At 38.3% G+C, this 27,951-nt stretch overlaps 1 protein-coding gene across 5 annotated transcripts in view; it reads left to right on the top strand.

The window, feature by feature from the left end:
• Nucleotides 1-27,951, top strand: part of sh3pxd2aa (SH3 and PX domains 2Aa) — a 165,105-nt gene that overhangs the window by 22,533 nt on the left and 114,621 nt on the right. For all 5 annotated transcript variants that reach the window (XM_051703256.1, XM_051703254.1, XM_051703257.1 and 2 more), the window contains exon 2: nt 1,228-1,308. In XM_051703256.1, the coding sequence (XP_051559216.1) occupies nt 1,228-1,308 (81 nt within the window). The remainder of the gene's footprint in view (nt 1-1,227; nt 1,309-27,951) is intronic.

Below are 27,951 nucleotides of genomic sequence, written 5' to 3'. Positions count from 1 at the left end.
CAGGATGATTACATATTGTCTGTTGGTGGCCTTGTGGAGGGACTAAACTTCTGATCTTCACACTGTCTGCAGGACAATAGGGCTGGATTTGTTTAAAACCACATATGTGCAGGGAAAACTTGTCCCCTGACGCCACAGTGGTGCTTCCTGACTTGTCAATGCAGTGATTTATTAAATTTTATAATACATTTAAGTCTATTTCTCTCTATATCTATCTCTTCTTTCAATGCGCTTTATTGGCTTATCAATTAATGGTAAATTTGTATTGATTAAGTTAGACAAAGGTCAAAGTGAAAGAAAACAACAATAAATGATGATAATAAGTAGATAATTATTCAGAGCCAGCTAAGTAAGGAGACTTTGCTTGACTAATGGCAGTGTAAAGTTTTAGGTCGGAAGCATACCATTTATGCAAGTATGCATATGTAGACTCTGTTTGCATATGCAGACACTGTGGTGCTAACAAAGTTGCTTTCAAATGTCTGGGCCATTAAACCAAATGTGTTTATATTGCTAGTTTAGGTTGCTAGTCATCAATGTGTTGAAAGTTTCTCTCAACAGACAGTTTCTTAGATTCAGAAGGCTCAGAAAGTAAAAAAAATGTTTCTTTCTTCTGTGCCAGCGTCTATACTAGCTACTCTTGGAACTTGGCAGTGCGATACTGCAGATATTGTTGACTTTTGTATGACAAATTGCTTATTATGTTCCTCATTTGTAAATCTCTTTGGATGAAAGCATCTGCTTAATGACTAAATGTAAATGTGTTGCGCAAATTTTTTGGCTTTTATGTGAACATGCCAAGTAAACTAAGACACTCTTTGAAGTCTAGTTTGCTTATAAGCATGCCTTGTGAATAAAAAGTGCTCCAGTTTCACTTTATTTAAAAAAACATTTTTTGTTCAATTATAGTTGCCCATTACAATTCGCTATACAAATGACACAAAAACAATAGGACACAGTTTGTGGACTGAATTTTCCTCCTGTTGTTGCCATATAGAACAATCAGCCTCAAAGTATCGACTAGCCAAATAGCTAGTTAACTAGTTTTGATGCATTTCGAAACGCATCGACGGATGAAATTGAGTTTGCGTATGTATAGCCATTTGTGTACTTGTGCAAAGTATGTCTCAGCCATTATAGTAAAATGACTTGTTGAGTGATTTTTTTAATATTTGTGTCATTGTTTTCAGAATATAATTCATTCTATGTCTTTGTCTTTGTTTTCAGGTGTATCTCATCAATGTCACATACTCTGACTCCACGTCCCACATCATCTACAGAAGATACAGTAAATTCTTTGACCTTCAGGTAATCTAAGTTTAGCAGTTGCTTTCTCTTTCTGTCTCGCTTGTCCTACTTTTATATTGTTTTATTTTCTTATTCAGTTGCTTGGTTTTCACCTCATAACGGAGTATAATGGCATATGCAAGCCAGGGCTATATTGTTGGTCTGTTTCTCCCTTTCTCAATGTGCTTTATTGGAATGATAAATAAATAATGGAACAATTTTTATTCCCAAAGCAGTTGCAAGTTAGACAAAAGTTATAATAGTGTAAGATAAATAATATGGGGTATAAAAAAAATCGGAGTTTTATGCTGTTTAATGTAGAATGTATTTCAGGCCCCAGCCGAGGGGTTCGGCAAAATGAAATTTATGGGTGTATTTTACACATTAGAGTCTAACTCCACAACACAGCTCTAATGTTTAGGATCTCAGGACACCTCCGCCAGTAACAGTATTTGCTTTGGAAGCCGAATGGGTTCATACCCAACCCTTCAGGTGCAGTAAGGCCCCTCTGTAAAGTCTGGGAAGAAAGAGAGAGTGTGTGCTAGTGTAAAGGGTTGGGATGACTGTGCACATTTAGTTGCAGTGTAAGCATGTCTGTTTGAACATGTCTGAATAAGCATGTTAGGAGTACAGTACTGAGTATGTTTTTTTTTTTTTAAGTCTATCACTAACATATTGACCAGCAAGTACAATAGTATTATCATGTTGTTTGAACATGATGTCATGGCATTATCATGTTCTACACCAAGGTAATACTGTGTTTCTGGACATGGTATTTTATCAATGTAAATGGTAATACCATTTGTTTTGGACATATACCATGGTAATTCAATGTTTTTAGGCATACACCATGGTAGTACTATGTTTTTTAGAATATGCACCGATATAATGGCATGTTTGTTAGACATGTACTATAGTAATACCTTGTTTTATTGGCCATGTTTTAGGGTAATACTGTACCATGTTTTTTGTACATACACCATGGTTACACCATGTTTTTTGGCCACACACCATGGTACTTCTATGGTTTTTGGGCTATACACCAAGATAATACCATGTTTGTTGGACATACCTCCATGATGATACAATGTTTTTGGAGGTACCATGGTAATACCATATTTTTTGGACTTTAAACCTATAAGCTCTGAAGGTGTTATTAAAGATTTCCTGTTTCAGTGGCATACCCAAAATTAAAGACTTAGATCTCGACAAAAACAAGGAGGGTCAAGTGTTTTGTATCATTGTAAAGAAAACTTTTACATTTTTTTATGATATAGATTATGATACATTCTGAGACTCTAAACCTAAGAAACTGAAAAAAATAAAAAATAATGAGCCAAAAATGTACTTTTTTGCTTATTTTTCTTATTTGACATTATACTGTATATCTCTAGGTGTAAATAAGGTGGCCCGAAAAATTGCTTTTGTTTTGTTCCCAATCATGTTAGCTGTATCTGAGAAAAAACATTTGTGTTGATATGACAAAGCAATCAAAAATTGCATTACAAAAATAATTTATCATAGTGTCCAAAAACGTCTCCATGTGTCCAAAAGCCTCTCCAAACACATAAAACATAATAATTATACATAAGAACTTATTACACATGCAAATACAACAATGACTTAAGGTTTGCATTGCATGCAGACATGATATTAGTAATGAGACTGCCTTTTGACTCAATGAGTCTGCATCGAGTCTGTGTCATTTACATGGCACCATCTCCTGGTGGCCATATGTAACATTGTGTGGATTGTCTAATGATCTATGTATCCGATTAGCTTGTGTGTGGGCTTGTTTTTAATATAATCACCTCCTTTAAGTAATGGTATGTGATATTTTATGTTTCTTTTACTTTTCGTGAAGTTATAAGCAAAAACACAGCATATAAGCAACACCAACAACATAAGACATATACTTAGCTATTCTACTCTTTGAGAGCTTTCCAACATATGACACATGGCTAATTGATGAGTTTGATGTTTTTACTGATTGCAATAATATGTACAGTGCAATTTTTTTTCATTTAAATTATCAAAACGGAACACTTCTGATCCGTCTGCAAATTTCAAACACTTGTTCAGTTTTCAGATGGAAGGCATGTTTTAGGGTTATAGGGTTATACCATGTTTTTTGGGCATATACCATTGTAATATTGTAATTTCTATGCTATTTACCTAGATAATACCATGTTTTTGGTCATGCCCCTTGGCAATACAATGTTCTTGGAGATGTACCATTGTAATACCTTGTTTTTTATTTTTTGGACATACACCATGGTAATACCATGTTTTTGAACATGTGTTATGGTAATACTATGAATTTTTCTTACATGTACCATGGCATTACCATAGTATTTTTGAACATGCACCTTATTCCATGGTATTCATTGAAGTACATTTGAGTCCCATATTTGTATATAAATATGGTAATCATTGTCCAACATAGTACTTTTTTTGTAGGAGATGGATGTATTTGTCTGAGTGTGTTTGTAGCACAAAGACTTTTGAGTGGTTCTGCTACATTTCTATAGTCTGTTGAAGTGATTAGTCTTCTATTAAAAGACTCCAGTGTGTAACACAGGAGGTAATGGTGGCCACGATGTGTGCAGGGCAGTGGGGTGAAGTCAAAGCCTCCATTGATCAACCGTGAAGCCGAGCTAACACGGTCAATCAGTCTCCTCCTCTCCTGTTTCTGCCTGTCCGTATGGAATAATCATCAGGTGGATTAACATAAGGAAGAGGGAAGAGCTGTAAACAGATGCCATGAATGGTTTTAAGAACCTATAAATAATTAACTCTGCTGTGCTGACAGTGCTGTTTTCTGGATTTAGTAGTTTTAGTAGTTAATTAGCTTCCTGATGTGGATCTAAGAGAGGTTTTAAATGTTATGGAGCTGCTCAGGTCTATCTGGTTAATGTGTCTATGAATGGTTATTCTGGCTGAGCGTTGAGTATTTGTACAGACATTAATACATAAGAAGTCATTATATTTCAGTGTTGCCGCCAGTGTACTCTTGATTAGCATTAGCATGTTGTGCATGTCGGTATTTAGCGGAACTCCAAGCTAAACAAGTGTACTGTGTTTCAAAGCTTGACTGTTTAACCATTCACTAATGCTCCACAGTTCATTTAAAAGAAAATCATGCACACTGGCCAAGAATAAGGCATCACACTTTCTTTCGGTTAGTTTTCTGTTAGCTGAGCAGAGGTCTTTAATCCAAATACAACACTGTGCAGACTGAAATGTGTGAATTTTGTAGATTCAAGGACTGCTATTTTGAATGTATTTTTCTTTTTTTTTTTTTTTTTACCACAGTAACTATTTCCAGCAAATACCATGGTTAATACAATTATTGTGACTTTAAATAAAACTGTTGTATCTTGGTATTAGCTACAATGTTAAGCTTGGAAATTGTTTGAAGATCTCAATGACTGTGTTGCCGCTGCTTGATGTTTCTTGAAACTAATCGTTACTTTTTGGAAAGGATATGCTATGTTTATTGGCATAAGATTATATACTTTACAGTTTTACTATAGCATGGAAACTGTAGCAGGGAGTAAAGTAATATAGCTTATTTTTATTAGAGTTATGGCAGTTTTAGTACTGTTTCTAAATGTGTTTTTTTTTTATTATAAAAAAATAGCTAATTTTACAGCCATCTTAAAATGTTAAGTTGTGATTTTATCAACTTGTACTTAAGTTGAATTAACAAGTGTATTTGTCATCTCAACTCCCTTAACAAAGTTGTCTGATCAAAGATTTGCCAGCTCCCAGCATGCACTGCAACATGAATAAATAATGAGGTTAGTGTGGAAGGCATTTTTAAATAGCTGTGATGATGTTAAGAGCTTATCTTTTACCTAATGATGTTTCTTCAGCTACTGTTTGTCTGTGTGTGAAGTGTTGACATCTATGTGCCTCATAACCAAACTTTTGTGCATGCAGCCCTTTTTTACAGTGTAGTGATGAGGAGCCACATGATTTTACGTGTGGTAACTATGGTCTTACTAGAAATAAACACAGCTATTCACAATTACACTGGTTACTATACAAGAACTATGGTATATGTTCATAAGGGATGGGTGTATATTCTTGGATGTATATCAGGAAGCCTGTATTGTTTGTACTTCTAGGTTCTTGTTTGAAGTTTCAGGTCTATTTTGTCTTCTTTGGTCTCCCTGGAAAACCACCCACAGAGCTTGTGTTGAGCTAACTCACAAAAGTAAAATACATCAAGGCAATTTTAAACTCGTGTCTAGTAGTATGTTCAAAAGCAAATGGAAGCTTGCATTTGCCTCACAGCTTCACTAAAAAGAATCCTACAAGGTCATGAAACACTAAAACATGTTTTTTAACACGTGTTGCAAAATCACGCTATTGGTTAAGCCAATGTTGCTCTTTGGCTAAGCCAATGTTGCTGTTTGATCTTTGCATATTAACAGGGATAGGAGAAAGTATTTTAACATTGAAAAAATTAGACACTTCACCTTTAAAGGAATGTTACTCGAATGTGTTGTAAATTTGTTGAGTTTGAGTTGTGTTTAGTATGGAGGACAATTCTAGGTTGTTTTACAGTGGGTTCAAGATGTCTGTAATTCTCTTGAAATCTAAACCAGAGTCTCTGTATTGTAAGGATATGCAGGTACAGTGTGAAGTATTGTGAGCTGAATACTAAGAGCTGACCTCTGGTGGTGAGGTTACTCCTCTCAAACTCCTTTGAGGAGGTGGGTGTGTCTCATTGTCAAGTACACTGAAAGCTGTCCAGTACTGTAGTGTGCTTAGGTCTTCATCTGACCGTAAAGCATGGCAGAGTCCTGACATCTGCATAATGTGGGCGACTCACCCTGAATTTTCCATCCTCACTCCAAATCTGTGTGCTTTGTTTGCTTGTCTTTTTTTCCTTTTTCTTTTTTGAGGGAGAAGGGAGTAGAAATATGTCTATTATGAACAGTAAAATTGTCAAGGAACATGAAAAGTAAAAAAATGAGCTGGCCTGACAAGCCTTGTGAGCAATAGGGATGGGCCAGGAATGGTTGATTAGTCATCCAACAACTGACTATTTGATGGGTAAGGCCAACTTGTGAGTTTTTCTTTTTCTTTTTTTTAGACTCATATTGCACTATACAGATTTTTGTCCAATCAAATGCTCTATAGATTGTCCCTCCACCTAATACTACCTTCAAATGACTAGAAAGTAAATAAAACATTGTAAACCCTAATGTTGTCATTACTGGAAAAAAAAACAAAAAAAAAAAAAAAAAAGTTGTCTTTATTAAACAGTACTTTAAATGTCATGTTTAGTGCTCATAACTCAAATATATAAGCTCCTTGAACTTATGTTATCTGGAAAAACCACAGACTTAAGATTTTAAGTGTTATTAACTCAAACTATTGAGTACAAAATTGAGGCTATGGGGAATAACCCAGTGCCTTGTGCTTGAATTATGTAATGATGCTTCCTTGGTCAAAGGATTTATAGAGGTTTTAGCTCTATTGTTATTTATTTGTGTTGTTTTGTTGCCAATAGTTATTTCATGTGATGTCAACATTAGGGTGATCAGTGTCCCCTTTAGTCAATTTGGACCCTGTTAACAATATCTTTGTTCTCCTTGTGAATGTGCAACTGAGGTACAGGTGTTCTATGCAATTCTGTGAAGAATTAAGTTTATTTAATGATTGACCTAGAATTTGAGTTCATTCAGTTAAAATTATTAAGTTGAAACAACAACATTTAAATAGCAAATCTGAGGCAAATCTACTTGCATCTCGTTACCTTAACTTAAATAGTTAAGTTCATTCTATATGAACACCAAGTTAAGTGAACTAAATTGCACAAGTTTTGGAGATGCCATTACTCAATTCAATTGAGGGAACGACTTATTAGGGTTTTCAGTGTATTTCATAGTTGCGATACAACTAAAGGCTATTGGCTATTTTAAAAAACGGGGGATGAGCACTTTGAAATGTCCCGCCCCTTCCTGTTTCAATTGAAAAATGTCAACACAGGATGCAAAACTGCCAACTGCCAAAGATGCAAAACGGCAAGTGATTTAATGGGGTCTTTAAAGGGGATGAAGTGCCGCAACATTTTGGATAAGGTTTTAGCATGCTGACAGTGTGCTAACATTTGGACTGTCAGCCTGTTAAAGCCCTTTATGTGAAGCAGTGTCTCCAAAATTCATCCCCTACTAAAGCACTGCCACTACAGCCATCAAAAACAATTTTGTAACAAATTAACCACCATCAACAATTAATTTCAACTTTAAAAAAACATGCTTTGAGACCCCTTCGTTCTGTTTTATTCTGTTTCAATTTGTAGAATCAGTTTTTGAATGCCAGAATGTGAACTCGCCTTGGGAAACATATCTGATCTGTGTCTGTCGAACATGACCCAAAACCAGTGTAATTATTCAGGGCTTCCTAAAGATGGACTAGTCAACTAGTTCTTCAGACAACCCAACGACTTGTTGATTTGGAAAGTTCTGTAACATCCTTAGCAAGCAATATCTTACTTTCAGTGCTATCAAATGAAATCATTTTGATTTGACAGCATAATGTGTCATTCTCCATTATATCCTATGTTTTAAATTCTTGATAAGTTCTGAGTGAACTTAAAGCCCAGACATGCATGCCATCTCTCCAGGGTTTAAATGCGTCATTCTGTGGGCTTCTAAGCTCGGTGAGTTTTCCTTTTATCTGAACTGACTGTGTCAACTGTTCCCTACCTAAGCTGTCTTTACCAAGAACGCCTAACTGAGAACCTCTCAATAGTCCTGTTTGAACCGCAGTTGTTTGATGATATCTCTTTTTGTGGCCTTGAAGAACTGGTTCTCTATATAGGGAGATTTTGAATACATCTGGACTTTCCTGATGGAATATGCAGAGTTTTTGGATCAGTAGAGGCTATGTATGGGTTCAGACAATAAAGCAAGCCATTCCTAGGTTGATTTCCCCAAAAAGTGTGAACACTGTGGCTCTGTGGAACTATCAAGCACTGTTTGTTTGAAAATCTTGACCAGTTTGACACAGTGCGAGTTTTGTTTTACCAATGGAAGATGGGAAAAGTGTTCCGGAAACCTGTTGGAAAAACAAACATTATTGTTGCAAATCCATTTGGTGACGCTACAGGAAATTACACAGTTCAGCTTTAATTATAATTGCTATTTAGTCTGTGAAGCATTGAGTTGTGTTTGTAACAGCTTTTTCCACATTCCTGTCCAGATAAACTTTTTGTTAATACCTTTAACGGTTCCTCCATTTTTCTCAATCCATGGTCTTCAGAAACTTCCCAAACAAAACTTCCAAATTAATCCATCTGATACTGGATCATCTCATCCAGCATGCTCTGGCAAATAGAAGGTCATCCAATTTAGATTTGGGAATGCGTAGGCAGCCTGGCCCTACCTGGACAAAAGTCCAAAATGGGTGTCTAAACCACAAGGCATGGCAGGCACGCCACATCCCCACCAGTGCCTGGAGGAACTCAAGGCCAAAGCACTTTTAAGACTGTCAGGGACACTTCAGTCCACATACTCAAATCAAATCACTTTTATTGTCACACAACCATATACACAAGTGCAATAGTGTGTGAAATTCTTGGGTGCAGTTCCGAGCAACATAGCAGTCATGACAGTGATGAGACATATACCAATTTACAATAAACTTCAGATTTACACAACACAATTTAAAATCTAATATACACATAATTATACACAACACAATATACAATAAGAACATACAATGTACATTATACAATACACACAATATAGAATACACATTATACAATAAAAAATAGTATATATAGTATATATAAAATTACAGTAGGTTGTATTGTACTGATAGTCAGTTGCCAGTGTGATGTTAAGAGAGATATAATTATGACAGTCCAGTGTGAGATAATAAGATTAATAAAGTGCAGTGCTGATGTATATTGATCGTGAAAGATCAAGAGTTCAAAAGTCTGATTGCTTGGGGGAAGAAGCTGTCATGAAGTCGGCTGGTGCGGGTCCTGATGCTGTGATACCACCTGCCTGATGGTAGCAGTGAGAGCAGCCCATGGCTTGGGTGGCTGGAGTCTCTGATGATCCTCCGAGCTTTTTTCCCACACCACCTGGTATATATGTTCTGGAGGGAGGGAAGCTCACCTCCGATGATGTGTCTGGCAGTTCGCACCACCCTTTGCAGGGCTTTGCAGTTGTGGGCGGTGTTATTGCTGTACCAGGCGGAGATACAGCCAGTCAGGATGCTCTCTACAGTGCTGGTGTAGAACCATGTGAGGATGTGGTTGTTCATTCCAAACTTCCTCAGCCGTCTCAGGAAGAAGAGGCACTGATGAGCCTTCTTTACAACGGCCTTAGTGTGGACAGACCATGTGAGTTCCTCAGTGATGTGGACACCCAGGGACTTGAAGCTGCTGACTCTCTCCACTGGTGCTCCATTGATGGTGATGGGGCTGTGTTCTCTTTCTCTTCACCTGAAGTCCACCACAAGATCCTTTGTCTTACTGACGTTGAGGGAGAGGTTGTGCTCCTGACACCAGCGTGTCAGATTGTGCACCTCCTCTCTGTAGGCTGTTTCATCATTGTCAGTGATCTGACGTACCACCGTCATATCATCAGCAAACTTAATGATGGCATTGGAGCTTTGTGTTGCCACACAGTCATGTGTGTACAGAGAGTACAGGAGTGGGCTGAGAACACAGCCCTGTGGGGCTCCAGTGTTGACGGTCAGTGTTGAGGAGATGTTACTGCCCATTCTAACCACCTGGCGTCTGCTTGACAGGAAGTCCAGGATCCAGCTGCACAGCGAGCTGTTTAAGCCCGGAGCCTGGAGTTTTTCATCAAGCTTGGAGGGCACTATGGTGTTGAATGTTGAGCTGTAGTCTACAAACAGCATTCTCACATAAGTGTTCCTTTTTTCCAGGTGGGAGAGAGCAGTGTGTATTGTAGATGCAATGGCATCATCAGTGGAGCAGTTGTTGCGGTAAGAAAACTGTAATGGGTCCAGTGATGGAGGCAGCACAGAGCAGATATAATCTCTGATTAGTCTCTCAAAGCATTTGCTGATGATGGGGGTCAGAGCAACAGGACGCCAGTCATTTAAAAGTGATTTTGGATTGCTTTGGTACAGGCACAATGGTGGATGTTTTAAAGCATGTGGGGACAACAGACAATGAGAGGGAAAGGTTGAAAATATCCGTAAAAACACCAGCCAGTTGGTTCACGCATGCTCTGATGACGCAGCCTGGAATGCCGTCTGGACCCGTGGCTTTACAGATATTCACACATCGGAAGGATCGGGTTACATCTGCTACAGAGACGGAGAGTGAACTAACCTCTGTAGCTTCGGCCGCGAGAGCTCTCTCTGCAAGGGCAGTGTTATTTCCCTCGAAACGTGCATAAAAAGAATTTAGCTTATCTGGGAGAGAGGCAGCAGTGTTCATGTTGGAGTTTTTATTCCCTTTAAAGTCTGAGATGACATTAATTCCCTGCCACATGCTTCTAGAGTTGGTGGTGTTAAACTGTCCTTCAATCTTGTTCCTGTACTGGCATTTTGCTGCTCTGATAGTTTTTCGGAGGGCATAACTGGCTTGTTTATACTCCTTTGCACTCCCGGAATTAAAAGCGGAGGTCTACGCATTAAGTGCCGCATGAACATCGCTATTAATCCAAGGTTTCTGGTTCGGGTAGATCCGTATTGTTTTGGACGGAACAACATCCTCTACGCACTTTCTGATGAAACACGTGACGCTATCAGCGCAAAGCTCGATGTCGTCATCAGAGGCGGACCGGAACATCTCCCAGTCCGCGTGATCAAAACAGTATTGTAGCGTAGAGTCCGATTGGTCCGACCAGCACTGGATCGTTCTGAGGGTGGGTGCTTCCTGTTTCAGTTTCTGCCTGTAAGCGGGCAGAAACAGAACGGAAGAGTGGTCCGATTTGCCAAATGGTGGGCGGGGGAGGGATTTGTAGCCATCCTGGAAGGGAGAGTAGCAATGGTCCAAAACCCGGTCCCCTCGTGTGTTAAAACTGATGTGTTGGTGGTATTTTGGTGCGATTGATTTGGGATTGGCTTTGTTAAAGTCCCCGGTCACAATGAACGTGGCCTCAGGGTGTGCAGTTTCCTGCTTGCTTATAATCCCATACAGTTCCTTGAGTGCCCGGTCTGTGTCGGCTTGTGGCAGGATGTACAGAGCTGTGATAATGACCGCTGTGAATTCCCTCGGTAGCCAGAATGGTCGACACAGAAGCATGAGAAATTCCAGGTCAGGAGAGAAGAAAGACTTGATAGAACGTACGTTCCTCTGATCACACCAGGATTTGTTGATCATAAAACATACACCACCACCTCAGCTTTTACCTGAGAGGTCTTTTGTCCGTCCGCTCGGTGCACGGAGAACCCCGCGGGAATCTCCGCAGACATCCAAGTTTCTGTAAGGCAGATAATGCAGCAGTCCCTTGTCTCTCGTTGGAAAGAGATGCACGCTCTCAGCTTGCAGAGCTTGTTGTCCAGAGACTGAACATTTACCAGTAGAATACTGGGTAGCGGGGGTCGATTTGCGCAGCGTCTTACTCTGATGAGAATGGCGGCTCTGTTTCCCCTTTTCCTTCTGCATTTCCGCGGCCGGGCTGCCCAGACAAAGGGCTCCGCTGGCGTGTTTGTAAACAGCGGGTCGGCATTGAGGAATTTGAAGTCCAGTTTACGGTGTGTAATTGCAGAACCAATGTCCAAAAGGGTTTGTCTGTCGTAGACAATAAGGCAGACAACATCCAAGACAAAAAAACATAAGAATTGTAAACAAAACAAACAAAAAACTACAATGTTGTGTCGGAGCTCACAACGCAGCAGTCATACTCGGTGCCATCTTGAGTCCAGAGCATACTGTACTGAGATCAGTATGGGAAGAAGGGGCCTGATTGTTAAAGCTTGATAAAGGCTTGTTTCATTAGTAGGGTTGAGTTTTAGTCAGGAGACCGACACCTACACTTCAGAAACACACTGCCCTTGTGCTCAAACGGACAATGGAGGGTTTTGAGCCTGTGGTGAAGTGAGTCGTTGCCATTGGCTCCTGATCTGAGGTCAGTTTTGTCAAAGAGAAGAGAGAGACTAAATTTAGTGGTTTCCCAGTCCAGTCCATACAGTTAGGAGGTTTTCATCGTATTCTAGTTTTGTGTGTGTGTGTGTGTGTGTGTGTGTGTGTGTGTGTGTTTTAAAACCTATTTTCTAAGTTTAGATTTGGGTGTTTTAGTTAACAAAAGAGACCAGTAGGAAAGAAAAAACACAAATTAGATCTCTTTAATATCTGTCTTGTTTTTTTGTAGACACCAATTGAGATTAAATGGAGATATTTGCTTAAGTCTCCAGCTGCTGTTTTTCTCTTGATTTTCTCCTGAGAAAAAAGACTCGCATGTGAGTTTCAGAAGAGATCTCAATGATGTCTTAAACTGTGATTTGCCAAGAGACCAAAGTCTAAAATCAAATGTCAGAGATTCCATTAACACTTTACAATGAGGTTGTATTTGTTAAAATCATTTAACGCCATAGTTTACGTGATCTAACAATTAACAAAACTTTTACAACAATCTAATAATATTGGTTAATTTTTCATTTGTCAATATAATCATAATAGTCATTCTTTTTTTTTTTTTTTACATTGAAAGTTGTATAAATTAACACTAGTTAATTAATTATGAGGTAACATGAACAAAACATGCACAATAGTATTATGATTAACATTAAAAAAGATTATAAATGCTGCAAAAAAATTATTGTTCTTTGTTAGTTCATGATACCTAATGCATTCAATAACGTTAACAAATAGTACCTTATTGTAAAGTGCTACCGAGATTTCAGTATGTACTCCCTATGTACAATATGTACATTTCTCATCAAATTATTCACAAACCATATATGGCTTATGCATAAATCTCTGTCTCATTTGTTTCTATTTTTATTTCCTAACAAACTGCAGGAGAAACATATGAGACATACAGTAGTTTACTTAAATGAAAGATGATTGGAGAGTTTCCACTTTTGAGCAAAAACATTTTCCATTGTTAAAAATGAGAAAGAAAGATCCGAATGTAAAGTTCAGTGTAACAAGATGTGTGAACTGGATCTATGTGTGTTCCAGCATTGTGCTTTGGGTTTACAGTTGTGGCTGTGGTCATGTTTGTGTATGTGAACTCACATGTCTGCATGTGGGTTTATTGTGCATGTCTCTGTGTGTTGATGCCAGACAGGGATTTGACCACCTCTCTCATGCCCTTTAAAGTTCTCACAGACTTTTAGTCTGTGTCACAGCACAAACAAGCTTTGACTTTGAGCTAGTAGATGACTATTAGATGGCTATTAGAATAAAAAAACAGTAAAACATTTCCTTTTCATTCAGCTGTGGAGGCATGCACGACAGCTAAACCACTTTGAAACACTTTGAGACCCAGGTTATGAATGTAAGATCCAGGTTTGAATGTAAGAACAAAGCAAGCTGCTGTGAGTGACTGAATTATATGCATTCATTTGTATGGAAGACAAACAAAGAGGTCTGTTGGTCAAAGGGAATTGTTTACGATTGTTTAACAAAATTAGCAAATAGAAAAAAAGATGAAGTGTCTAGTAACTAATGAGTACACACTATGTGGATCTGCACTACATAAACACACTTATATACCCACAAATTAGGATTGCATGGCTCTCATATGATGAGTCAGACTGTATTCAGCATCAGTGCTAAAACCTAGCGAGCTACCTTGCTGTCTATTGCCTACTAGGGCAGCTGCCTTCTAAGGCAGTATCCTAACATTCTTGAAACATCATAAGTGTCTGATTTGGAATGCTGTTCTACATAGGTAGCAATGGTACACAAAAAAGTGTGCAGGAGACTCAATTCAGTTGATTCCCATAGGACTTGAAGTTAGCATGTTGCTAAGCTAATGGCGTTATACTGTAATGAGCATACAAATACATGTATCACACAAATATTGGTTATCCCTGGCCATAAAATAACAGCTGGTCCTAGCTGGTTTAAGCTGGTCTTAGAAGATTTTTACCCAGCCTAAATAGCTAAAAAGTGCCCAAAACGCTTCTAAAACCAGCGAACTGACAAGCCTGACCAGCGAAAAAGTGGCCAAAACTCATCTAAAACCAGCCAACTGAAAATGTGCCCAAAAAACATCTTAAGCCAGCCAACTGACCAGCCTGACCAGCTAAAATGTGCCCAAAACCCATCTAAAACCAGCTAACTAAAAAAGTGCCCAAAACCCATCTAAATCCAGCCAACTGACCAGCCTGACCAGCTAAAATGTGCCCAAAACCCATCTAAAACCAGCCAACTGACCAGCCTGACCAGTTAAAATGTGCTCAAAACCCATCTAAAACCAGCCAACTGAAAATGTGCCCAAAACCCATCTAAAACCAGCCAACTGACCAGCCTGACCAGCTTAGAGCCCCAAACCCATCTTAAACCAGCCAACTGACCAGCCTGACCAGCTAAAATGTGTCCAAAACTCATCTAAAACCAGCCAACTGAGAAAGTGCCCAAAACACATCTAAAACCAGCCAACTGACCAACCTGACCAGCGAAAATATGCCCCAAACCCATCTAAAACCTAGCTAAAATGTGACCCAAAACCATCTTAAGCCAGCCAACTGACCAGCCTTACCAGGTAAAATGTGCCCAAAACCCCTTTAAAACAGCCAACTGACCAGCTAAAATGTGCTCAGAAACCCTCTAAAACCAGCCAACTGACCAGCCTGACCAGCTAAAATGTGCCCAAAACCCCTCTAAAACCAGCCAACTGGCCAGCCTGACCAGCTGAAATCCTCAAACCAGCCTATCTGGCACCAACTTCATGCCATCATGCCATTATCACTGAGATAATTTGTTTCCTCATTCTGATGGTTTATTTGAACAGTAACTGAAGCTCCTGACCCATATCTGCATTATTTTATGCATCACACTGCTGCCACATGATTGGCTGATTAAAAAATCGCATGAATAAGTGGGTGTACAGATCTTCCTAATAAAGTGCTTAGTGAGTGTATATTTATATTATTAGACATACAGTATATCTCTTGACTCAGGATAAGGCAATATAATGTTGCTGCCTATCTTGTGTAACAGCCTTTGGGCCGGTAGCATGCCTATGATGCCCCAAATGCTGTCTAGGTAGGCATCTCACTACGTTTTGGAACAGAACTACTGATTGACTGTTGAAACATAATGGTGCATGCCTGAAGTCACTAAGATTTAGCCGTTTGATAATGTTGTTTTGGTTAAGTGGCACAGATTCTGTGAATAAGGTCGCTCATTAGGGCTGGGGGATATGTACAAAATATTTTAGCGATAATTGCCTTAAAAAATATCGCGATATCCGATTACATTGTCAACCCGCCTGCCGAGGGTCGGTGAATTTTGTTTTACTTTATTGATTTTGCTTTAAAACAATTTATCATTTATTGAAACACCATAAACAAAAGACATTCCTAAATTCAAATTGCACTTTAAACTAAATGAAAAAAAGCAATAAAATAATGAATTGATCAAAAAATCTTCTTTAACCACCTCTCCAAATCCAAACATTTACCGTCTCCAATTACATAGGAATCCGCAATGCATGCCAACCGCGAGGAAATAAAGCACATTAAACTCACAGAACCTCCCGATATGATCGGAGATCATTTTCAGCATTCTCATAGATGACATTATTCTTGCAAACAGTTTTCAGACGAATGAAATAGAGAAAAAAGAGTGAAAACTCTTTACATGCGCTTGTTCTTCGAGAGAGGCTCGTGCTAAACGCCGACATGCGTGTGTTCCACATGACAGTCTCGTGCTGCACGCCATTGAACAAACAGTGAATCAGACACAAGTATTGATGGCTTTTCTGTTGTCTATTCTTAAAAATATAATAAATGGGGTGTGACAATACACTAAGCTCACGAGATGCGATGATACACGATACTGGGTTCACGAGAACGAGACGAGATGATATTTTAACACTATATACACTACCGGTCAAAAGTTTTGAAACACTCATTCTTTATTAAAAAAAAAATTCTTCACATTTTAGAATAATAGTAAAGTCATGGAATAACATAAATGGAACTATGGGAATTATGTTGTGACTAAACAAAATCCAAAATAAATCAAAACTGTGTTTATATTTTAGCATCTTCAAAGTAGTCACCCTTTGCCTAGAATTTGCAGACATGTACTCTTGACATTTTCTCAACCAACTTCTTGAGGTATCACCCTGGGATGCTTTTTAAACAGTATTGAAGGAGTTCCCATCTATGTTGGGCACTTATTGGCTGCTTTTCTTTATTATTTGGTCCAAGTCATCAATTTCAAAAACAATTTTTTTTAATAAATTTTAGTTTTATAATGAAATAAATTAATATGTTGGCACAATTATATTTTTGTCTACAAAACTAATTTCAAACATTTAAGCATTCGCCTTCAGATCAAGAGATTTGTAAGATCATGAGAAACATTTCAGGCGTCAAGTGTTTCGAAACTTTTGACCGGTAGTGTATATGACTGGAAAAATAGTCTTTTATTCACAAAATGCAAAACAATGCAGGTGCATTTTGAAATGTTTTAACTAATCATCTTGAATGACAATGAATGTCACTTCAGTTCTACTTTCTGAGTATGAATTATCATACGCAGTAAAAGACAGAACAATATGCAAGCACTGTAAAAATTTTTGCCACAAACTCAACTGACTGGATTCTCTCCTGTATGATTTCACAAGTCTCTTCAGACCTGGTTGATTTTAGTTGAGAGCTGCGGTGATTCTGTAGGTGTCTTTGCATAGTGCTTCTGTTAGCCACGGTGTACGGCACTATTTTCTTACAGTGCTTACATATTGGCTGTGTCTCGTTTGGAAGGCTGCGTCCTCCTTTTTTTTGGGAAATGCAAAAAAGGTTAACAATTGTATAAATATAAGTGCATATACATAAAAGGCATTGACAATAGATAAAAAATAAGAAAAAAATAAAAAAATGAAACAAAACAGCCTCGATGACATATGCGGCCGATAAATGCGACCTCCGGAGGACGCAGCCTTCCAAACGAGACACAGCCTTTGTTCGTGTCTTGTCTGTCACTCTGTCACCGTTTATTGTTTCCAACGAGTACCTAAAATTCTGCCACACAAATGATTTAAAAGTGGCGGGGGCATCTTCTATGCTAATTTTACCCTCACTCTCCGTCATGCTGATATTGTGAGACAGCTTTTCACCTCAACAAGAAATATCGTCACGTTTTAATATCGCGAGATTTCGTGGCACGAGATCTCGTCACACCCCTAATAATAAAGTGTGTTTCTTCAAGTGCATGTCTTTGTGACTAACAGCATTTCTCGTCATGTGTCACTCCGAGAGGTATTACAGGTCGTCCGCCTGTTGCGAGTAGATGAGCAAAATTACCCGCGCATGAAATACATTTGGACGAGGAACTGGATTCAGCCTCGTCGTATTTTGCGGGTGGCGGGTGCTATTTGCACACCCTGGCCACTATTTAATATATTTGCCAACTTCCCAGATCCATGGTTTTGCCATTTCCCGATATTGTCGATCATCATCTGTTCGCAGTCACCATCGGGATTTTTGTAAGACATCGTCGATATCTGATTACATCGTCATATCACCCAGCCCTATCGCTCATTATAAATAAATGAATCTTTCTTTCGTCTTGTCTAATGTTTGGCCTAAACCTCACACAAAATACCCAAAAGGAAGGGTGTGCACAGGAAACCAGCTCTGAAGGCTGTTAGATGTAGAAGTGTTCCTCTGAATGGGAGGACTCTGTTTGTTTAAAGTCTTCCTTCTGGAGTTTTTACTGTACAATTTACACACACACACACACACACACACACACACACACACACACACACACACTGTCGCTGGGATGGGCACATCTCTATATTTGATCCCCTGCACTGAAGCTAGCCTGTTGGCACACAACATGGAAATTATTCAGAGAGGCACAGACTAATGACTGCACCTGACTTTAAGGAACCGTTTCTGTATAAAGCCATTATGATATAATAATGACAAAAAAAAGTGTGATTATGTTGGTGACTGTAATGATGGCTGTTCAGGTTTATGTCTGCTGTGTATATGGAGTGTTGGTTTACGCTGATGACCCAGATTTACAGGGGATTTCTCTCATTGAGCCAGAACAAACTGCACCTGGTTACAGTACAAACAAACTCATACAAAACTACACACTTATTTTGGGCACTGCCACTCTCCCGAGGGAAGGTCCTTGGCACATACTGATACATACACACACACACACACACACATGTTCCTTCACACTCTCACTGTAGTACTTCTGGAGTATATTCAACATAGCATGATCTGAGTTTCTATCAGAAAACCATTATTCTATTTAAAGCTCTTTCAACGCCCACTGTTAAATGATCAATATAACTTCTTTTGCATTTTTATTTTGTGTTGCAATTCTACAACGTTAGTCAAGATTTTCTGCACCACAAACAGTGTTTAATGACCATTTTCCACCCTTTCCCTGACTCTTAGAATTAAGCAGGCTGTTTTTGCTACCTGTCCTTTAATACTGTACCCGAGAAGTTGCATTCTGACATTTATTTTCTATAAAGCACCACTGCTAAAGCCATACAAGCACTGCTTTTGTAACAAATTCACTGGCTTTAAAGTCAGATTTTAAAATGCCTGCAGTAAGCAATTTTCTGATATTATGCAGAATCTGAAGGTCTCTGTTTTGTACAAGGTTATAGCCATTTAGCCTTTTTATCAACCTAGTCTTGTTACCATACCTACATTTTTGCAAAATTATTTTTACGTGGCACGTTGTAGTTCTATATATCATGGCAGTTTCCTGGTGAAAAGAACACTTAAAGTGCTACAACAACAGTGACCACATTTACGTAAGAAAACTGTTTATTCCAGGATTTTTGCAGTAAGTGGCATTCTGAAACATTATGTAAACAAGAAAACCGATTTCCTTATGCTGTTCAAGGGATTAACAAAAAGCGGTTTAACACACCCAAGTTGATCCTGGAAAACGCGGCTTATGTGGTCATGTAAACGCATAAGTGGAGTTGTTACGGGTTTTTGAAGAGTGCGCATGTGTGTGACAGATGTTACAGGATGGAGACCAACAAGTCAACAAAGCAGAAAAAATTCAACATTTCTGGGAGCACAGTGGGAAAAGCACAAACACTATAAGCTATACCCATTTATACACACCAATGTAAAATATTGTCGTTACCTCACGTTCGCATAAATGCGCTCGTACATTGGGGGAATCCCAGAGTATTAAGTAAGAGGGAATCCCCACTACTGCAGCACAATTCCACTGCAGGTCGCGGTAGAAAGTTAAGGAAACAAACATAGCAACAACTAGTGGTCAACCGATATGGGTTTTTTTAATGGCCGATATACAGAGAGCAGGGTGGCCGATAAAATGCCGATATATTACACAATTTAATATAGTAAATAACATAACATAAAATTGCTAAAAAAGTTTTTATAAACTATTATTTAGCACTATATTTACTCAATTTCATATAAAACTTTAACTTTATAAAAAAGAATCTAAAAAAGTTCTATAGTATTTTAAATGGTAGATAGCAGTTTCGTCTGATTTCTGTTTAGTCATCGAATTTTAGTCATTTATTTGTACATGAAGAAATTGTTAATATATAAGGAAGAAGAAAATAACTGTACATACAGTAGTCCAGCAACCATGGATGGCATGCCCACGTTAGCAATCGCATTTTCTCAAAAAATACAGATTCAAAACAATTGTACATATAGTGCATAGTGAATAAGACATTTACTTACAGCACACGTGAAGCGCTTTTACTTTGAAGTTGCACTCACTTGCTCGTGCGGATCCAGCGCAAGCAGCAATCTCCTGACAGTTTAAACGGCCTGAATCGCCTGCTTGGATTGTCACAGACTGACCGCATGATTTGTGAATCAGAGGAACTATTTATCCTGATCCTGAAGTTTTGATTCTGGCTGATAGACTACGTGCTTCAGAGGAATATATTAGATAAGTGCTCGACGAGAAGAAAACGCTGGATTTTCATGAGGTTCGTGAATTATATCTGTTTAAACGAGATATCTACATATTTGCAAACAGTATATAATAGAAGTTTTATTGATATTTGCCTTTTATCATTAGAAAAGAAAGTTAAAAGTGACAGGGAACTGCTGAGGAGAGGCTGGTAGAATTGTGCTTTAGAGGTAAATAAATGAGCACTCCACAGGATGCTATATCGGCTCAAGTTTTGTGAGGTTTGTTTATTACATCTGTTTAAATGAGATGTGCATATTTGCAGATGGTATATGATATTAGTTTTATTGATATTTGCCTTTTTATCATTAGACAAGACAATTAAAAGTTACAGGGAACTGTTGAGGAGAGAGAAGGAGAATGAAACAGGGGAGCGCTTTAACATTATGAGCTCAAACATGTCTGCCACGGCTCTGATATGCAGACCGTTTAAATGACACTGTGTTGCACATCGGTCTATTATTGTAGTAACATGATGGCACGTAACAACAAAACGAACCGTGACTGGTCATTTACATGTCTCAGTCGCTTCACATGCAAGCAGGTGTTTTTTGGCACCCTCAAGAAATAAATCAGCCAAACGGGAAAATGTATCGCCGATGCTGATAATTAAAAAAGTCAGAATATCGGCCGATTTATCGGCCTCTGTGATATATCGGTCGACCACTAGCAATAACTCTGGAAGATCTGGAAATAAAGCGAAGCAACAGAGAATAAAATAGCAAAGTCTTCCTCGAATACCATGTTTGTTATTTACACCAGCATCGCATGGAAATTACGTTGCAGTGGAGAAAGCCGCTTACTGACTGAGCCACAAGTATACGGGAGTAAAGAGTATGCCACTTATACAGTGCATGTAAACGTGAACGCTACTTTCTCACAATAAGCTGTTTTCTGGAGTCCATGTGAACGTAGTCAATTTCTTTTATTCCCTTTCACACAAATTATGAGTAAAAGGTCAGATTATAAATTCATAAACACATTTCGCTCTGTTCCTCACACAATGCTGTATTATGACATCAAAACACTTTTACTATTGTGCATGACTTGTAAGGTGATACAATTTAACTTTTGCATTACATATCCAACAACATTTACAAGCTTATTCAAGTGCGATCAAATTGCACGGTAGCTCAACTGACTGGAAGGATGAGCACGCAAGTCGACACGTGAGTTGAAAGTGTAATAGAGGCACCACAAAATCATGTGGTTGCTTCAGAAGTTGCGTTTTTCATCTCACATTTGGTTTTGATCAAACTATCGGTTAGGTTTAGGTTTAAGTTTTAGGGTAGTGAGATAGGATTTGTTGATTTTAAACTTGATAGAGCATTAACCTTTAAAACCCCACCTGTTATTCATCTCACATTTGCTCTTTATGACACTATTGGTTAGATTTAGGTTTAAGGTTTAGGGTAACGAGATTTGTTGATTTACAACTCAACAGAGCACCTTTAAAACCTCTGTTTGGGAGAAACTGTAACTCTTTTAGCGCCACTCAATGGACATTTCACCTCAGAACTCCCACTATATGTGTATTGAACATGTGTATTGACACTATATTTGGTCAACACAACACAATAATGAGTCTTAGAATCATATGAATATGACTCTTTCTCCTTATGCATATCAGTTCAGTGATACTAAAGAGTAGCAGCTGCCTGCAGCACTTTCAATGTACCAAAGTCAATAAGAGTATAGTGTGCCCTGATTGTTTCTTCATTACCTGCACCAGCAGAAGTGCTTTATTTCTGTTCTGAGCTCAGTGTGGTGTTGGGGTTTAGACCCGAGTTCTGGCTCCTCATATGGAGAGAGTGAGAAGGAGAACAGGGATCTAAATCTGGGCGTGGGCACACAAGACTGCCAAAAAAACTCTCTGTCCCTGCTGCTGGCTGCCCTACATATGCTGCTGAAATATTCGCCATGGACACCCACAATTACTCACTGCTGTACTGTGAGGGAAGTGTGCTTGTTATGGCATGTGTATGCCAATGCCAGCTCTCGCTCTCTCTCTCTAGATCTCTGTAGAATGTGTGTGTGTGTGTGTGTGTGTGTGTGTGTGTGTGTGTGTGTATGTGTGTGTGTTTGTTTGATGTAGACATAACTAGCCAGTGTACAAGAGACAGTTGTGGAACATGTGACAGATAACTAAGCTTTGGCTCTGCTTGTGTGTGTGTGTGTAAGTGTGATTAATTATATTGATATATAATATTGACCCATACGTTGCATCAAGTGTCTCAGATGACAAATGGTTGTTTGACTAGCTGTCATTTCATGACCCACACTTCTCTCCAGCTCCACCCCGGCTGGTCTGGGGAACACACTCAGAGTCAGAACAAGGGCATTAGTTTCCCCCTTATCTGTCTATGGTGAGTTTATTGGTTGAAGTTGCAATTTCACGCTCACCTCAAGTTTGCAGTTTGGTACGGTGTAGCCAAGAGGTTAAAGATCTTAGCTGGTAACCAGAAGTTTGTAGGTTTGAACCCCTTGAATAGAGCATATTCAAAGTAGATGCCATATTTTAGAAAAATAGTTCACCCAAAAATGCTTAACATTGCCTTTTTTGTTTCACAGAAGAAAGAAAATCATATGAATTTGGAACGACTGTAAAGGTTAAAGCTAAAGTATGTAATTTCTGCGACACTAGTGCCACTAAACAGATCTGCAAAAATAATGTTTTCAAAACAGTTTTCTGAATACACCCCACATCTGCTGTTGTTCAAACCATCAGATAGTTCCTCCCCCAACTCACGCCATTGGTTGAGTAACATTATTTGGGCGGGTCTAAGCGTGTAGCTCAAAACAAGCACTGGAATTTTATAGTGCCACAGAGACAGTGTTTACAGTTTTCGAGAAAATTAACGTAGAATACATGTAACAGGATTACGTATTTAAAATACAATATATTAGTAACTGTATTCCACTACAGTTACAATTTAAATCATTGGTAATTAGAATACAGTTACATTCAAAAAGTATTTTGATTACTGAAGAGATTAATTTGTATATTATTGTAATTTGTTCCATTTAATATTTATTCAGTTGGAAAACATTCATCCATATAAATGATGCGATCCAAAGAGTGTTTGAACAGCGGTGAAACACTTTCTTAAGATGTGTTACATTCATACGAGCAGACAAAAAAGTAAATTTGAAGTAAGTTTGGAGCAGCAGAAACAGAAATAAACCTTGTGTAAATCATCATATGAACATTTAGCTTTATGTTAAGCTAAAATGCTATTTCTAGCCATTTTACATGCACCTGTTACCAGGCACAATCATATTTTGTTATCAAGAAAATCCACTGTAGATAATATTTTCTCTAGTAAGACCTTTGATATTTGGGCAAAAATCTTATTCTTTATGAGAATTTTTGTATTGTTTTTCTGTAAAAATATAAAATAAAATCCTTCAAACAAGATCAATTTGCTTTATCTTGTTTTAGAAACAACACTGCATAAGATATTTACGGTTTTTCAGAGCATGCATTTTTAACATGTATTTTGTCTTACTGTGCTGTCGGATTTTTTTATAGTCAAAACAACTTAAAAAGTCTACCAGTGCTTAAGAAGTAATCCAAGGTATTTAGATTACATTACTGACCTTGAGTAATCTAATGGAATACATTACAAATTACATTTTACAGCATGTATTCTGTAATCTGTAGTGGAATACATTTTAAAAGTAACTCTCCCAACCCTGCCTATGCCTGGCTTACTTATGGTTCTCTCTGCACATTAAGCTGAGATAGAAGAAAGTGTTTTAACAGTGAAAAAGTTACATACTTCAGCGTTAAGTAAATGATGACACATTCATTTAAACACTTTTGGGTGAACTGTTCTTTCAACCCTCCTATGGTATTTGATCATTTTTAAAATGTAAAAAAAAATGGTTTCCTTTATCTGAGCAGTACAAGACTTGTTGACTTTTCCTCCATTTGCCATCTGAACATAATTGTTTTTGTTTTAAAAATTAGGGTTTGATTCGATAATTCTAAGTGGTTGTAAAAAAAAAAAAAAAGGAAAAAAAAGCGACACCTTTGGTATTCTTGGTCAGAATTGACCGACCATTGAAAACGAATGGGAAAGACCAAATATAAAGACTGAATACAATAAATAAATCAGCCACAATGCAGAAAAAAAACAGATAGAAATTACAGGTTGAGACTCTAAAACATCCTCAGTGCAAAACGTACACACACACACCCTGGTTTGTTTCACTATTTTAGTGAGGACATCTCATAGACTTACATTGATTTCATAGCAGACTAATGATATTTTCTATACCCTATCTACCCCTAAACCTAAGCCTCACTGAAACCTGTGCACATCAGTTGATTTAAAGCTAAACAAGATTTGGCCGATTTATGAGCCTTTTTTACTAGTGAGGACCAAATAAGATCAAAATATCATAAAATCCCCCCCAAAAATGCATAATTTTAATGTTCTTACTTTAATGGTATTATTATCATCATCATCATAAAAAAAAGAAAAGAAAAAAAGGGAAAAAATCTAACCTTTCCGGTCAAAAAAAATACCAAAGGAAAGTGCAATTCTTTAATACCATAGGAGGATTAATTGGATGCCAATGAAAACGTTGCTGTGAGTGATGGAAGTACAGTTTGTGCAATGTCACACCTGTGAATTTGTTTTGCGACTGGAAATTTGTCGAAAGATCCATTGTTTCGTCAGCTGAACAATTGACACTAAGGTACACAATGTTATGACATATTGGGCTTCATTCATTAAATGGTTGCACTCAATACTTGGTAGGGGCTCCTTTTTGCTTTAATTACTGCCTCAATTCGGCGTGGCATGGAGGTGATCAGTTTGTGGCACTGCTGAGGTGGTATGGAAGCCCAGGTTTCTTTGACAGTGGCCTTCAGCTCATCTGCATTTTTTGGTCTCTTGTTTCTCATTTTCCTCTTGACAATACCCCATAGATTCTCTATGGGGTTCAGGTCTGGTGAGTTTGCTGGCCAGTCAAGCACACCAACACCATGGTCATTTAACCAACTTTTGGTGCTTTTGGCAGAGTGGGCAGGTGCCAAATCCTGCTGGAAAATGAAATCAGCATCTTTAAAAAGCTGGTCAGCAGAAGGAAGCATGAAGTGCTCCAAAATTTCTTGGTAAATTGGTGCAATTACTTTGGTTTTCAAAAAACACAATGGACCAACACCAGCAGATGACATTGCACCCCAAATCATCACAGACTGTGGAAACTTAACACTGGACTTCAAGCAGCTTGGGCTATGAGCTTCTCCACTCTTCCTCCAGACTCTAGGACCTTGGCTTCCAAATGAAATACAAAACTTGCTCTCATCTGAAAAGAGGACTTTGGACCACTGGGCAACAGTCCAGTTCTTCTTCTCCTTAGCCCAGGTAAGACGCCTCTGACGTTGTCTGTGGTTCAGGAGTGGCTTAACAAGAGGAATACAACAACTGTAGCCAAATTCCTTGACACGTCTGTGTATGGTGGCTCTTGATGCCTTGACCCCAGCCTCAGTCCATTCCTTGTGAAGTTCACCCAAATTCTTGAATCAATTTTGCTTGACAGTCCTCATAAGGCTGCGGTTCTCTCGGTTGGTTGTGCATCTTTTTCTTCCACACTTTTTCCTTCCACTCAACTTTCTGTTAACATGCTTGGATACAGCACTCTGAGAACAGCCAGCTTCTTTGGCAATGAATGTTTGTGGCTTACCCTCCTTGTGAAGGGTGTCAGTGATTGTCTTCTGGACAACTGTCAGATCAGCAGTCTTCCCCATGATTGTGTAGCCTAGTGAACCAAACTGAGAGACCATTCTGAAGGCTCAGGAAACCTTTGCAGGTGTTTTGAGTTGATTAGCTGATTGGCATGTCACCATATTCTAATTTTTTGAGATAGTGAATTGGTGGGTTTTTGTTAAATGTGAGCCAAAATCATCACAATTAAAAGAACCAAAGACTTAAACTACTTCAGTCTGTGTGCACTGAATTTATTTAATACACGAGTTTCGCAATTTGAGTTGAATTACTGAAATAAATGAACTTTTCCACGACATTCTAATTTATTGAGATGCACCTGTATGTCAGTAAATGATGGTTCACTGTTCATTCAGCATCACAGAACAACGTTTTGATGTGCTTCCCACCAAAGTGACCACTGATCTGCCTGATCAGTGCACATATATGTCTCCTGAAATCCAATACTGTGATCACTAAGGCATGTGTGCATTTGATTCACACTATCCATTAGTAACCTTACTACATGATTGGCATCTGTGTGTGCAGGCTGGAGTGATTCGTGGTCCCTATTAGATTCCACAAATGTGAAAGTATGTGAGTTCATGTGTGTAGTGGAGGTACGTTTGTGTTAGTGTGCAATTGTTTTCATGTGTGTGCTGTCAATCAACGCACAAGAGAACAGAATACATCAAGGAAAACTCTCTCTCTCTCTCTCTCTACCTCTACTGTTCTTTTAACCCCCCTATGGTATTTGATCATTTTTAAAATGTAAAAAAAAAATGGTTTCCTTTATCTGAGCAGTACAAGACTTGTTGACTTTTCCTCCATTTGCCATCTGTACATAATTTTTTATGTTAATAATTTATATTAATCATAATTTTTTGATTCGATAATTGTAAGTGGTTGTAAAAAAAAAGAAAATAAAAACGACACCTTTGGTATTCCTCATGAGGCCAATTTAACGGACTTCTATCTCTCACGGCCTTATTTTCACTAACAAAAAAATTAAATATGTCTATTCTGACTAAAGGATAATTTATACTTACTGGACAGGCAGGTTTCTTTACTTCGCTTAAAAATTATAACGAAATACACTGACATTTTTTAACTGCTAAGATGTTCGTTTGGTGATGTTTTGCCAGTTCGTTCATGTCTCTGAAATTCTTGACATACGAGAACTTTGCTTTCGAAGAGTGTTGTTGATTGGTTAAAACTAACCGTGGGTGTGGTTTGGACTTGACGCTCTTTATTTATATATTTTCCTCAAACTAATTTTAAAACGATGCTGCGCATAGTTTAAATTAAAGCTTTGTTCGCCTTGGGTGCTTAAGTTTGGCTTCTTCCATTGTATAAATCAGGCTTAAGGTTTGTGGGCAAACTATACCAGTGTGTTCTTGTCGCTTAAACCCATATTGCTAGAGGGAGATTGTCTGTGTAACCAGAGTTGGTGCCATTGTATGCCAGGAGGTAGTGTACTGAAAGTTGCTTAACAAATTTCACCAACTCCATTCATATGTCAGTAAATGAAGGTTCACTGTTCATTCAGTATCACAGAACAACGTTTTGATGTGCTTCCCACCAAAGTGACCACTGATCTGCCTGATCAGTGCACATATGTCTCCTGAAATCCAATACTGTGATCACTAAGGCATGTGTGCATTTGAGTCACACTATCCATTAGTAACCTTACTACATGATTGGCATCTGTGTGTGCAGGCTGGAGTGATTCGTGGTCCCTATTAGATTCCACAAATGTGAAAGTATGTGAGTTCATGTGTGTAGTGGAGGTACGTTTGTGTTAGTGTGCAATTGTTTTCATGTGTGTGCTGTCAATCAACGCACAAGAGAACAGAATACATCAAGGAAAAC

This window comes from Myxocyprinus asiaticus, chromosome 7 (genome assembly GCF_019703515.2).
Source record: "Myxocyprinus asiaticus isolate MX2 ecotype Aquarium Trade chromosome 7, UBuf_Myxa_2, whole genome shotgun sequence".
In the NCBI taxonomy this organism is placed as follows: domain Eukaryota; kingdom Metazoa; phylum Chordata; class Actinopteri; order Cypriniformes; family Catostomidae; genus Myxocyprinus; species Myxocyprinus asiaticus.
This window is presented reverse-complemented; position numbering and strand designations above follow the sequence as displayed.